The 14,782-nt window shown below is 37.0% G+C and overlaps 1 protein-coding gene across 1 annotated transcript in view; it reads left to right on the top strand.

Moving 5' to 3' along the window:
• UIMC1 (ubiquitin interaction motif containing 1) overlaps positions 1–14,782 on the top strand; it is a 92,683-nt gene that overhangs the window by 24,908 nt on the left and 52,993 nt on the right. Inside the window, exons 3-7 of the mRNA XM_045284687.1 lie at positions 4,314–4,438; positions 5,535–5,640; positions 5,965–6,701; positions 11,944–12,008; positions 14,052–14,142. Of these exons, the coding sequence (XP_045140622.1) occupies positions 4,314–4,438; positions 5,535–5,640; positions 5,965–6,701; positions 11,944–12,008; positions 14,052–14,142 (1,124 nt within the window). The remainder of the gene's footprint in view (positions 1–4,313; positions 4,439–5,534; positions 5,641–5,964; positions 6,702–11,943; positions 12,009–14,051; positions 14,143–14,782) is intronic.

Genomic DNA, 14,782 nt, shown 5'->3' on the forward strand with positions numbered 1-14,782 from the left:
AACAACAATGAAAAGAAAAGCCTATAAGTAGTTCAAGGTCTGTTTGTTAACCTTTGGGAGTGTTTGATGGGCTGCCCCACCCTGGCTCCACAGTCTACTTTTGGTATACCCCCAGGAACTTCATTGCTTTGCTTCCCTTGCTGCTCTGTTGTATGCCTTAATGTTTTGCCTCGGTTTGGTGCAACCACCACTTCTATCTAGTTCTAAACATTTTCATGATCTCATAGAAAGCATGGTACCCATTAAACCATTATTTTCTGTTTTGTTCCTTAACCCCTGGCAACCACCATCTCTGTTGCTTCTGTATGGATACCTGTTCTGGATATTTCATATAAATGGAACCATGCAATCTGTGACCATTTTTGTGGTTTTTTTTCCCTTAGGGGAAGGTCTTCAAGGAGATGAATTGACAACTGTGGCTGTAACATTGGGCTCTAGAATAGGAACACTTGTGAGGAAGATTTAGGATTGGGCAGTGTTTATTCTGTTCTGCATAGGATAGGGTTGCTAAAGGTCGGAGCCAACTTGATGGCACCTAACAATAATACTGTTTTTTTAGTTTCATATATATTGTAGCATGTATCAGTACTTCATTCTTCTCATGGCTGGATAACGTTCCATGGTCTATGGATATACCACAATTTGTTTATGAATTCATTGATGACATGGGACTGTTTACACTTTTTAGATATTATATATTGTGCTTCAGTTAACATGTTTGCACACATATTTATCTGAGTATCATTTTACAATTATTTTAGACATATACCCAGAACTGGAGTTGCTGGATCATAAAGTAATTTTGTATTTAACTTTTTAAGGAACTGCCTTACTGTTTTTTTATAGCAGCTGCTGAGTTTTATAATCCTATCAGCAATGAGTGAGAGTGTTCTAATTTCTTCACATATTTGCCAATATTGGTTATATTCAGTTTTTCACATAATAGCCATCCTGGTGGATATGAAGTGCTATCTCATTGTAGTTCTTATTTACATTTACATAATGAGTAATTACACTGAGCATCTTTGCATGTGATTGTTTGTCCATCTGTGTATCTTCTTTGATGAAATGTCTGTTCAGGTCCTTTGCCCATTTTTTGATTTAGTGTGTTTTGGGTTTTTTTTTTTTAATCGCTAAGTTGTCAAAGTTCATTATATATTCTTGATATTAAGCCTTTACATAATTTATAAATCCAAAATATAAGGGTAAATTAAAAAAATACTGCTACTAGGGTTGTATTTCAAAGTGTGTTTAAACTTGGTCTGCAGTCAGTGAATGGCTACAGCCAATTTCACTGACACATTTGTCTTAGTCTTGTTAAGGTGCTTTAAAAAAAATTCCAATCAGAACAGTGGCTTTTGAAAAGGATCTGTTGTGTTAGTTCAACTATTCAAGGCTGACGGGTCAACTCAGAATTATTATAGTAACTAGTTTGGTGGGACTTGGATGGGGTAATCTTGATAGATATTCTCAAAGGAAATATGACCACAGGAACTTATTATGAAGAAATTTTAAGAAAATTGAAAACTGCATTAGTGAGAAAAAGAAAAGTTGTGGAATATTGGGCTGAGGAATTTTTTTCCCATCATGAAAGTGCACCTGCTCATTCTTAAGCAGTAACAATGGCAGCCCTACAAGAATTTTACTGGAAAACTATCACATCTGTCCCACAGCCCTGATCTTGACCCTTTAGACAACTTTTCGCCCCCAAAACTTGTAGAATATTTAAAAAGAACATGATTTGAATCCTTTGAGGATGCCGAAACTGCTATTTTGTCATGGTGTAAATTGATGACACCATTCTTTGAGTAAGGGATGTTATGTAATGTCATGTTAGGTGCCATCAAATCATTTTCATTTCATAGTGACCCTATGTTCAGCAGAACAAAACATTGCCCGCGCCTTCACTATCTTCATAATTATTGTTATGTCCAAAATATAGGTCAGATCAGGTCTTGCCATCCTTGCTTCTACAGAGCATTCTTGCGGTACTTTTTTGAAGGAAGGGTTAGAGAGATGGGGAAACACTTTTCAGAAGTTTTTAGACCTATATGGGAGGATATGTCAAGAAATAAAAGTTTCATATTTTATAATTTTTGTTTTTCTAAAGACTTCTATGATTTTTGTAGTGATACTTTTTTTATCCCTCCCACATATTTTCTCCCATTCTGTACACTTTATCTTCACTTTGCTGATAAAATTCTTTGATGCATTAAGGCTTTAAATTATGTTGCATTAAGGCTTTAAATTATGTTATTAGTTCTATCTTTTGTTACTCATATTTAGTTGTCTTATCTATCATTCAAACTTTTTTTTAAAACTTTATTGTGAATTAGGTGAAGATTTACAAATTATCAGTTTCACATTCAACAATTCATATACATATTGTTATCTATTGCAGTCCCCTCAGTGTACCATCATTTATTCTCCTTCCTCCCCATGTTTCTTGTTTCTATTTTTGCTAACCTTCTGAACTTAGGGAAATGCTGCCAATTTGATCTTAAATGGTTATTTATTCTAACATGGGAGTCAATTCAGTTCAAGACCTGAAGGGTGACAAAGGGCCATGGTCTTGGCCTTTAGTCTGTCCAGCCAGTAAGCCTGGTTTTTTTTTATGATTTTGATATACATTCTAAATTTTTCTCACTATTCAAGACCTTCGAATGTGAAGCTTATCAGAGCAGTTGGTAGTGGGAGTTGGGCACCACGGAATTCTTATCTAAGGATTGTGGAGACTGATGGTCCATTAATCCATTGGACTAATTGTTACCAAATATCTTATGATTCTCATCACTCTTCTTTCATCTGGATGGGGAAAGGCCAGTAGTTGAACCTTAGATGGCTGCTCACTAGCTTTTAAGACCGTAATTGCACTCATCAATGTAAGAATGTAGAATATTATCTTTGTGAACTGTGCTATGCCAATTGACCATGGTGGCCCCTAAGATCATGTCCAGATCTCATTCACCATTTTCACATAATGGAATATTGTATACTATTTATCATTCTTACATGTCTTCATGATTATTTTGATAATAATATCATAGTCTGTTAATTCCTAAAGTTAATTAACCATTATTTGTAAGCATTTAGTGTAATGTTTTTATAGGTGATAGTATAACGGAACATCTTTTTGTGGATAACACAATCTTTTTAACAATTGCCTATGGTAAATTCATAGGTATATTGCTTTTTTTGAGAATGCATATTTTTAATGAGTTTTAAGTCCAAAATCAGCATACTTCAACTGGAACAAGGGTGACAGTGTAAACTCTCCAACAACAGAAGAAAAGAAATCATAAAGATCAGAGCAGAAAGAAATGAACTGGAAAAAAGAGAGAAAAAAATCAACATGAGAAGAAATTGGTTCTTGGAAAGGATGAATAACATTAACAAACTGCTGGCAAACTTAACAAAGGAAAAGAAAGAAAAAGATGCAAATAACTAGAATTAAAGATGAAAAGAATGACATCACAACAGGTCCAAAAAGAAATAAATATCTATGAACGTTGTACTCTAAGTTTGATAACCTAGAAGAGATGGACAAATGTAAAGAAATACATCATCTCCTCAAATTAATGCAGAGGGATGTAGAAAACCTCACCAGACCTATAACAAATGAAGAAATGGTATAGGTCATCAAGAAACTTCCAACCAAGGAAAGCCCAGGATCCACACGGCTTTCCTGGGGGATTCTGCGAAGTATTCAGTGAAGAGCTGTTACCAATGCTACACAAACTATTCCACAAGGTAGAAAAAGACAACAAACTGTCAAACTCATTCTATGGAAAAGATTTGGGTGGGAACATACTTTATCCTGCTTAAAAAAAAAAAAATTTATGCAATGTTCCCTTTCAGAGATTTTAAATACCTGGAAATGAGACAGTTTTTCCTATTACATAATTTTCTAGTTTTGCATTCCAAATTGTTAACAGCTTGTTTGTCCATCTCAGTGGCATTTTTGTCCATCTCAGTGGCAGGTTAACATGATACTAATTATAATCATCATAAATTATGATCCGCATAATCAGCCTTACACAAGTTGTATACTACTTTATAAAAAACAAAATAAAACAAAATCCACAACCCATTACCATCAAGTCAATTCTGACTCATAATAATCTAATAGGACAGAGTAGAACTACCCAATAGGGTTTCCGAGGCTGATGCATCTTTCTCCTTTGTACTGACTGGTGAGTTTGAACTGCCAACCTTGTGGCTAGCAGCTACGCACTTTAAACAGGGCTCCTTTTCCTATGCTTTAGAATCTACTGCCATTGAGTTGATTCCAACAGTACCTCATTTTCTTACAGAGATGACAGAAGAAGAACAGTTTGCTCTGGCTCTCAAAATGAGTGAGCAGGAAGCCAGGGAGGTGAATAGCCAGGAGGAGGAGGAAGAGGAACTTCTGAGGAAAGCCATTGCTGAAAGCCTGAATGTAAATATGCTCTGTTAAAAAAATTGTGAAAATTAATCAGCATTATTCTTTTACTATTGCAGTGTTTTAGTATTAAATCGAGCTCTAGTAGTTCTTGATGTTTTCAGCTAATAAGTATTTTCCCTTAATAATTTTTAAGTCTGCATTCAATTGTTCCTAAACCCAATTTCAATTGTTTTGTTATTAATTCTGCATTACAGTTGTCCTCTACCTAATAGAATTTCAACCATGGCTTAGGAGATCAATAGTAATTAGCAGCTTCTGAAAAGAGTTACTGAGTACCAATAAACCAAAAGGGAGCAAGAAAAAGTGCCTCCTCACCTGTTTTGTGAGAACAAAGGGCATGAAAATCAGCCATGGGTTATGGAGAGAAAGGATAGACAGTTTTATGGTTAACAGCCCAACAAGTAACCACTATGCCACCAAGGCTTCCTACTAGGATAGACAGTTTTAAAAATAACCAAATAATATGCTAAAAAAAGAATTTTTGTTAGGTACTGTTGAGTCAGTTCCGACTCATAGCTTCTGTTTGTTCAAAAGAATGACACACTGCTTAATCCTGCACCATCCTCACAATTGTCCCTATGCTTTAGCCCATTGTTGCAGCAGCTGCATGTCCATCTCTTTGAGAGCCTTCCTGTTTTTTGCTGCTCCTCCACCTCACTACACAAGATGTCCTTCTCCATGGACTGGTTTCTCCTGACAACATGTCCAAAGTACATGAGACAAAAGTATCACCATCCTTGCTTCTAAGGAGCATTCTGGATTTACTATTAAATAGTGTTAAATTATCATTTGAATATGTACAGTTGAAATAATTTTAAATGTGAAGGATACTTGCTAGTGGCGGTCCCTGTGCCTTCTCTTACTCTACTCAACTATGCCAGAAAGAGGTTTAGTGTAGTGATCTAGCGTAGCATTGCCACATGTTAGGAATTCAAATGCATTTGTGGGATTCATTTGAATTCATCATCTACCTTTTTTTAAGGGTACAGCTATTAGGAACAGTGACTTCCCCTTTCTGTTCTTCCTGTGGCCCTTCATGAATAGTTAAATTATTAATAAACCTGGTCTGGGGTGGGATCACTTGTTTCAGAGTTGCCGGCCTTCTGATGCCTCTGCTACCAGCTCTCGACCTCTTGCCACTGGACCGTCTTCACAGTCCTACCAAGAGAAAACCACAGACTCTGGGACCACTGAAGGCATGTCTCCTTGTTCCGACTCCTTCCACTCATCAAGTAGGACCACGTCACAGGGCTGTTAGACTGAGAGTTGATGTACAGAGATGCCCCAAATCCCTCTGATGATATGAAAGAGGTGAAATCAGAAAGTAGTTGAGATTTCATAAATATCCAGCATACTTTTATCTCTAAGGAAAAGCCAACATTTGGTTAAACCCTCTTAATAGAAGGCTCTACTTAATAGAAGAGCCTTTCTTACATTAAGTAATCCTAGTGATAGCTAATCAAGTCCTCTTCATAAAAACAGTTTGTCTTTTAGCCCTACTTTTTCTCAAATACCTACAGGCATATGGCAGCCGGTACCTCCATCACTGTTTAAAGGCTCACATATCAGTCAGGGAAACGAGGCTGAGGAAAGAGAGGAGCCCTGGGACCACACTGAAAACACTGAAGAGGAGCCGGTCTCTGGCAGCTCAGGAAGCGGGGACCAATCAAGCCAGCCAGTCTTTGAGAACGAGAACGTTCAGTGTCTTGACAGATGTACTGGCCACTTGGCTGAGCACACACAGTGTGGAAAGCCACAGGAAAGTACTGGGAGGGGCTGTGCTTTTCTCCAAACTGCCCAGGGCAGGGGAGCCACATCTAGGCACTGTCTGCCTGTCCCAGCAGATGCTGGAGGTGTCCAGTGCATTGGGAGCACTGTGCATTACTTCTGGGGTATTCCATTTTGCCCTACTGGAGTAGACCCGAACCAGTATACCAAGGTTATTCTCTGCCAGTTAGAGGTTTATCAAAAGAGTCTTAAAATGGCTCAGAGGCAGCTCCTTAAAAAAAAAGGGTTTGGGGAACCAGTGTTACCTCTTTTACCTTCTGTGACCCAAAATGAATATGGCCAAGGAGATCAGGCTAGTGAAAACAATGAAGGCATCTCAGAAGATATGGGAGATGAAGATAAAGAGGAGAGGCAGGAGTCTAGGGCATCTGTCTGGCACTCAAAACCCAAGGATTTCCAAGAAAGTCCAATTAAAAGCTTGAAAGAGAAACTTTTGTTGGAGGAAGAACCAACAACCAGTCATGGTCAGGTAAGGGCCAGTGATGCTGTATCTAAGGACCATTTGTTCACAGACTAATCAAGGACTTTACCTGCTTGTTCTTTGCTCGCTCTTTCATTCCTGATTATTAAATACATGATCACTGCATAAAATGAAAGTACAGAGTCTTACCTCTTGATCTTTTGTTTTTAGGAACTTAGGGTAGAAAAATAGCATATACTTGTTACATATTTTCTATTGAAAGTAACAAAATTTGAATGTTAACAACTGTAATGGTATAAAGAAGAGTATAAAGAAGAAAAACAGCACTAAGTGGGAGGCAACAATATTTTGAGTGGATTTATTTCAAATGAATATTTCTATGCATATAAAATTTTACATTTTTAAGCAAAATGAACACTTATTCTGTGGTGGTTGCTTTTTCTGTTTTTGTTTTCTGATGTAGCTATGATTGTATCCTTTTAAGATATCCTCCCCCCCACCCCACCCCTGAATATTGCAAAAACAACCACATGCTCTTTATAAGCTATCTTTTTAAAGAGCTGAAGTGTATTTTATTTTAGGAATATCCTATTTTTTGTTGTTGCTATTTTTCTGTTACTGAACTTTTGAGGTTTTGGTTTTATTTTCCTGTTCTTTTATTCATTCTGTCTCTCTTATATAAGTTCAGGAATTGGCTGTGAGAAACGTTATAGCATAATGGAGAGAGCATATCTTTGGAGTTTGAATTTTGGTTTTCATGCTTTAACAGCTACGTGTCTTTTAGCAAGCCACGTAGCTCTCTGAGTCCTAGTTTTCATATAAAAACATGGGGATAAACAAATCCTGCTTTTTAACTGTTGTTTTAATGGCTTAGTATAATGCTTAGCCGATATGGACACTAGAAAGTCATTTGTTGGGAGTTCCTTAGGAATCATTCTTAACCCTCTTCACATTTTGGAAAGATTGCTTTATGAGAACAGAAGATAGTTTGCTTAACAATTATATGACACACCATTTCTAAAGGAAAACTAGGTATTACTTGTAATAATATGTTTTGTTTGTTTGTTATTTATAAGCCAGGCATGCTTCTTACTTGAGAAAGAATTAATTAGCTCCACAAGAGTCAACATTTAATCTTTTCTCGTAATTTAGGTTGTTAACTTGGGAGATTATAGTGCCAGTGTGCTAGGGTGTAGATTTATGTCAGGTTCTGAGATTTGGAAGCAGTGCCTTTGGACAGCCTAGAAGTGTCTAAAACCTGGTGACTGGCTTATTATGTTTGACACACCTTAACTTCAAGAACCGACCACTGTTAGTAGTTGATAGTACTTGGCTACTGCCAACAAACAGAATACCTTATAAATTCTAAAATTGGTTCATAATCAAGCCTGCAAGAAGATATTGGGTCTAGAAAGCCACCTGTACTTTTTCTCATCTCTGTATTACATTTGCTTCATTTCTCCCTGCAGACTGACTTCCTTTGCTTCTCTATTATACAAGATAGTGGGAAGACACCAAATCTTACAGCTCCCTAAATGCTAATTTACACACAGAAAGATTTGCTCTTTCTCAATTCCAATTCTAAATTTTCACAAAAGGCATTTGGGGATAGTGGCTTTCCATAGCCCAGTCAACCCTGTCATGTGAAGGGAGAGTATCTCAGATTGTACAAATGGCTGTAATCCCGTTGCTGCAATGGGGTAGGAGGAATAAGGGGCAATCGTCAGTAATCATTAAAAGAGACCAGCTGACAACTTAGTAAGTACCCACCATGGACATTAACAGCAGTTATAGAAATGTTAAAAGCATGCTGAAAAGTTTAAAGCATCCATAATCCTACCATCAACTGATGTATTCTCTCATCGTTTTTTCCTTAATTTTGTGTAATTTAGATCAGGTATATTTGTATTTTTAGAGCAACATATCATCTCTGTTATTTAACATAGAATCTTTTTGCATGATGTTAAAACTAAGTTTATTTGTTGTCACTAAAGATTTACAAGTCCATTTCAATTTTACTTTCCCTCTGTTTTTAGGCCACTCAGATCACTGTTTTTGAGGGATAAGGAATGTAGAGGGATTTTTGTTTTGTTTGTTTTTAAAGAAACATACTATATACATCTACACAACTTAGCTCAAAAAATGAAATCAACAGCAATATCCTGTTAAACCCTCTGTGTTTTTTTTTCATCCCCTCATCCTTCCTCCCTTTCTCAGCAACCTATAAGTTTATTTTTATTTATTTATTTTTAAATCATTTGATTGGGGGCTCGTACAACTCTTATATAATCCATACATACATCAGTTGTGTCAATCACATTTGCACATTTGTTGCCATCATCATTCCCTATAAGTTTATTTTTAACGATCACATAATATTCCAGCTTACAGATAGAGTTTTTTAAACCATGTTTCTATTTATGTATATTTTGGTTATGGTAAACATTATTCTCTATAAAGCTTTTATTTATTTAAAATTCATTTCCTTAGAGATAAGGGAACCAGATAGGATTAGATTTATGAACACTTAAAAAAACCACACACACACACACACACACACACACACACACACGCAAAATCACAACTTGCTGCTATTTACCAAATTACCGTTCAAATTATAAAAACTTCCTCTAGCAATGTGTTCTGAGAATACCTGTCTCACTGAGTCTTATAAACCAAAAACAAACAATAAATTGCATAGGTAAATAATGGAAACCTTACAAGTGTAATCTTACCTCTCGATCTTTTGTTTTTAAGAATTTAGGGTAGAAAAATACCATATACTTGTTAAATATTTTCTATTGAAAGTAACAAAAATTGAATGTTAGCAAATGAGAGGATTCTAGAAATAGAAATGTAGAAAAACATTCAGCTTGGTGAAAATAGCTTATGATGATAAAACTTTGAATCAAATGAAGATAGTTTGTGGCCTCACAGAGCAAAAGGGACATCGTTAACAGGAGGTTGAGAGGTCACCTTGACAAGGCCTTAGGACCAGAAGGTGGAGGGGACCAGTGCATTGATGTGGTTACTATTTTTTAGTCTGATCTTTACTTTTTCAAAAGTCCCAAGTATTGGAGTTTGTTCCCCAGACAGGATTAGATTGGGTGGGTATGTGAGGACATCGAGTAACCAAACTTCGAAGTCTATATGTCAAATGCCAGGTTTGTTAGTTTATTCCAGGAGAGAACATTTTCAGTGACCAGCATATTCAGAAGCAATACATTGATTAGACTACAGCATCTTTATTTAAAGTTAAATTCCTACCCTCTTTCGTTGTTCACCTTCATTAGTTTCAGGTATTTCCATTGCTGTTTGCTCAATTTACTCTTTATTTTAATATTCTACAAAAGCCTAATATTACTACTTCCTCTGATGCGCAGGTATCTAGGAAGCTGAAATTGTAATCACAAAATGGGAGGTTTAGGGATGGAAAGGCCTGATAAATGCCCACTGCCCTACGACAGGGAGGACATTTTTCTCGGGTGACCAGATGATTTTTTTCACTTTCAAGGTCATAGGTTGATTCTGTATCTGGGTTTTCCTTTTTTAGAGAAATTGAAAATCATTCCCTTTGGAACAATTGTTTTGGGGAATCTAAGCCGAAATTGGTTGGGAAGAACATTAATTTGAGCAAAACATTATCGTCATAGTGGCTAGAGCATGGGTTTGGGAGTCAAAAGTTCCTCTTTTGAACAAATAAATGATTTTTGGCAAATTGTTTTAACATCTCAAAAGTTTCGCCTTCATTTCTAAAATAACAATAATTTATACCCTTTGACATAGTGGGATACCTGTTGGCTGCTAACTGCAAGGTCAGAGGTTTGAAACCACCAATCCCTCCGCAGGGGAAAAATGAGTCTTTCTGCTCCCTTAAGGATTCACAGTCCGGAAAACATACGGGACCACTTCTTTCCTGCCCTGTAGGGTCATTATGAGTTGGAATTGCTGGTAATGAGTTTGAGAGTTTTCAAGGTTCTTGCGGGAAATGAAAGGAGATAATGCATGTAAAGTGATTTCGTTTAGGACTGACATAATAGGCACCCAATATTTTTTTAAAAAACGATTCATTGGGAGAGGTAAGCTGTAGCCTACAGAAAAGGTAGAAATTGGGGTATTTTATATAACACTTTGATTGCTTCTAAACTGTTGGATGTACACTAGGTGTCAGTATTGTTCCGCTTTGGGGGGAGATTTCTGGACTGAAGCTGTGTCTTGTCACTGCTGAGTTCAAACAAATAGATGAAGTATTTATTGCTGTTGTATTTTAGTCCTTTTGACAGTTTTGTTCAACCCTCATTTTTCATAATGGCTACATTCCCAGTCATTGTACAACTTTATCTTCCCGTTGACTGAAGGCTCAAGTCAGCTATTTCTGGTTTTTAGTATATTTCATGATTTACTTGAGTAGTAGAGAGATGCCTACCGTGTGTAGGTTATTTATGTTCTTTTGGGAGATAGGTATACTCAGCCAGTAGTTTTCATCTACTGGAAGAAACAAGCACTTTCCCAGAAGTCTCCCTAAAGCAGCAGTGGCTGGTTTTTCTGTTGAACATGACTACATGTAGTTGCTCTTCTGTGTAGCTACATTTAATGAGCTGACATTAGCACTATCCCATTAATCAAATAATATAATCTTTTTCTTATCTGGTCTCTGTTTGTTATTCTTAGAAGATATCTCTGCACCCAGACTTCAAAACCATAGTGACAGATTGTAGCAAAAGGACCCTATATAACCTACTCTTTTGAGTGGCCCTCTGTCATGGCTTGGCTGTACTCAGAGGGACTTCTTTCGTGCTTTGCAGTGTTTGCCCTAACTCACTGTTCCCTCTGAAATCTGGACTTTCCTATTTCATTCTTCCACAAGAAAAGTTTTATAATTGCTTTTCTGAAATTTAAATTCCTTTGCTTTACAAATTAACCTCGATGTAGATCTTGCATTTTACAAAGTGCATTAGATGCACTGTCTTGTGTAATTCTTATAAAACCACCCTCTGAAGCAATATTAAGGCCCATTTTACAATGAGGAAGCAGATTCAGAGGTGATTTTCCCCAAGCTAAAAAATTAGTAGGTGATTCTGCTGAGATTGATATCCTAGTCCGACTCCATAGGGTCCATGTGCTCTTTTTATTAAAAGTGTTGTTTTATGTAAAATGTTGATTTATACACAATATTTTATTCTTATTGCTAATTGCTGAGTAGACTATTGAACACTTTTTTTTAAAGCAAGGTAAACTAAACGTATTCATCTGTGCTTGTATATTTAGGATATTACTTATTTCGTTTCAGTCTTCTCAAGATCTGTTTGTTGAAGAAACTTGTGAAGAAGGAAACTCTGAATCTGCCTCACAGAGGTGAGATATTGTATGTTGCTTTTGTTCAGCATTCTCCTCTGATGGTACCGGCATAAGAGAGATGAACCACAGGAGTGATACTGTCTAGGGACAGCTTGCCAGGGAGCTTTTAGCTCCGCTGTAAGCTCTGACTGTGAGAAATTGTTATTGTCTCCCAGTTCTCAAATGTGCATCTCATAGAAGTCTAGAATATTAAGTTTGCAAGGGATCTTAAGGTTTCCTCATCTATTCCACTTGTCACAGCAGGCTTTCCATTTACATTGTGCCTCAAAAGTAGTCGAATCCTGCTACTGCTCTCTGCTTAACCAACTATCCCACCTTCCTATGTTAATTTGAAGGCTCTTTACAGTCCTCCTACGCTGTGTTCTCTTTCTCCTTTTTCCCCTCTTCGGCTTACTTTATCTGCATACTCTTAATGTGTGCTTCTAAAACATACATCCGCTTGGAGTCTTCAGATTATTCAGGGCACACAGAACCCTTATCATCCTCCCTCTCTGATCTGTATGTATAACTTTTAATCAGATAATACCTCATCTTTCCCTTAAAGGGTTACATTTGTTCACTGCCTCTGTCATTCTTGCTGATTGATTGATGGGGGTTACTTACCTTCTGAAGCCTTCTCTAATAATGGATAGTGGTTGGTGGCTTGCAACTGCACCGCTAACTGAATCAGGCTTTCAGTCACTTTTTTCTTTCATCCAGTAGTTGACCTTTAGGAATTTTTCAAGTTTAATTTTGCGTGGAGTGACCAACATCTTCCACAGAGACGTGGAGGCACAGTTACCATTTGCTATAATTTAGGTGGTGGTCTTAGTCTTTTATACTATTAGATATTTCCTTCTAGGCTGTAGAATATGGTTTTGGTTTGATTTTGCTGCCGCTAAGACAGCTTTGAAAGTGCCTTTAACTGGAATAGGCCTTCTGCTTCCTTGAGGCCTCTCTGTTTTATTGTGGTGAGCTTGGTACAGAGCAGATGTAGGCTTTAATAATGATTATATGCTTTGTCACCAAGAGATAGTTGGAATCACAGGCAATGCGGTTTGACTTCAAGTTGATTAGCCCATTTTATAAATGTCAGTTAATTGTTTTGTGATGAACCCTTTAAATAGAGCCCTGATGTTACATGCAGAGTAAACTCTGTCTGGCTTGGGTTTATTAAAGAAAATGCTTTGCGATGTTTTATTTAGAGAATGAAATCACTTGTGGTCTACTATCGGGATTTAGTTATTTATCATGAATCAGCGGTGGCTCTTCTCACCTAGTGGTTCTTGGTTGATGTGAAGATTAGTGTTTTTAAATGTCCTCTTGCAGCCTTGACACTTGATCAAACTAATCGTAAAGCTCTATGAAGCGCAGGAGGGCTAGTTGAGATGCTCAGCTCTCTCAGCCATGTGTTTCTGTTCAGAAGGAGATTACACTCCATGAGCAAGGCAGGGAAAAAAGAGGTCAGATCAGATGAAGGAAACCATTCATAATTAAGATTTGCTTGGAAGAGATGATTCAACTTGTGTGGACCAATGTTTGCTTCAGGGCAGCTTGGTATTGTAGCTTATTTTTGTTGCTTAGAAAGGCAAATCTTGAGATAAAAGAGGAAATTTCACTGCAAGGTGAAGGAAAAAGCTGATGTGTTGTCAGGAGAATCTCTATGTCCCTTCTTAAGCATTTACAAATCTCTAGTCTTCAGAAGGCTGAGATGGAGGTTATAAAATACTTTCGACATCCATACAATTGAGTGGAGGCTTTGTCTTCTGTGTTATTCACAGATGGTCTTTAGCCTTCAACCTTCCTTTGTGCCGACTTGAAAAATGGGTTCTTTTCATTCAGCTATTTCACTGGGACTGAAGTTGTAAGCATGTTTATTTTCCCTCTTTCTGTCCTAGAGTGTGCACTACTGATTTCTTACTTCCCTGTTGTGCTTTTGTGGGTTTTGACAGCAGGTATCAGATTACCTGTGGCTTTGTGAATGACTCACTGTTGCTTTTGGCCCTGTGCTCTGATTTATTTTACTGGGAATTCATTTGGGATTTGGTTCTTTTTTTTCAGCATTGCTGCTATAACCAGTAAGAGAAGCTCAGTCCTTATGCCAGAGAATTCTGCAGAAGAAATCACTGTTTGTCCTGGTAAGCACCCCACTGTGATGTTATTGATACATAGTTTTCTGCCTTTTAATTCCAAAAGACCTTGAGGAGGAGGCTTATATGAGACTTATTTGTTAGTATCCATGTTTAAATACATATATACATACATACACATACATTTTTACAAATAGGCTCGGACTTTCAATCATTTATCTCTTGTCTGCTTGTTTGCTTCTTAGGTTTATCAGAGATAGCAGTGACTTATAAGGAATAGCACTTACTTAATTAACTGTACTTTCAGAGCCAAGATAACTTTATGGCTTTCTTTTGCATTCTCAGAGTTGGTCTGCCTTCCAATCTGCTTATCATTAAGGTAGACTTTTCACAGAGCCTTTTACTAGTTGGTTCTGTCTTGCCATTCACTGGAATCGTATTGTGTAGGGAGTCCAGAATTAAATTTTGGGCACAACTCTGTCACCGACTTTTAAAAACTTTCAGATGAGGCACCACTTTAAAACTTCTTAATTGTAGAAATGAAGACATGCATTCCTTCCTTTTGGCGCAATTGATGCTCATACAAAGTTGCACATAGGTGGATTTAGATATATGAGAATTTTAAATAAACTAATGTGCACTATTTAAGAGAACTTTTGAGTTGAATGATAGTATAATATGAAGAATGATGGTATGACATGA

Source organism: Echinops telfairi, unplaced genomic scaffold (genome assembly GCF_000313985.2).
Source record: "Echinops telfairi isolate 266 unplaced genomic scaffold, ASM31398v2 ScPeMD7_7469;HRSCAF=8507_0, whole genome shotgun sequence".
Taxonomy (NCBI): Eukaryota; Metazoa; Chordata; class Mammalia; order Afrosoricida; family Tenrecidae; genus Echinops; species Echinops telfairi.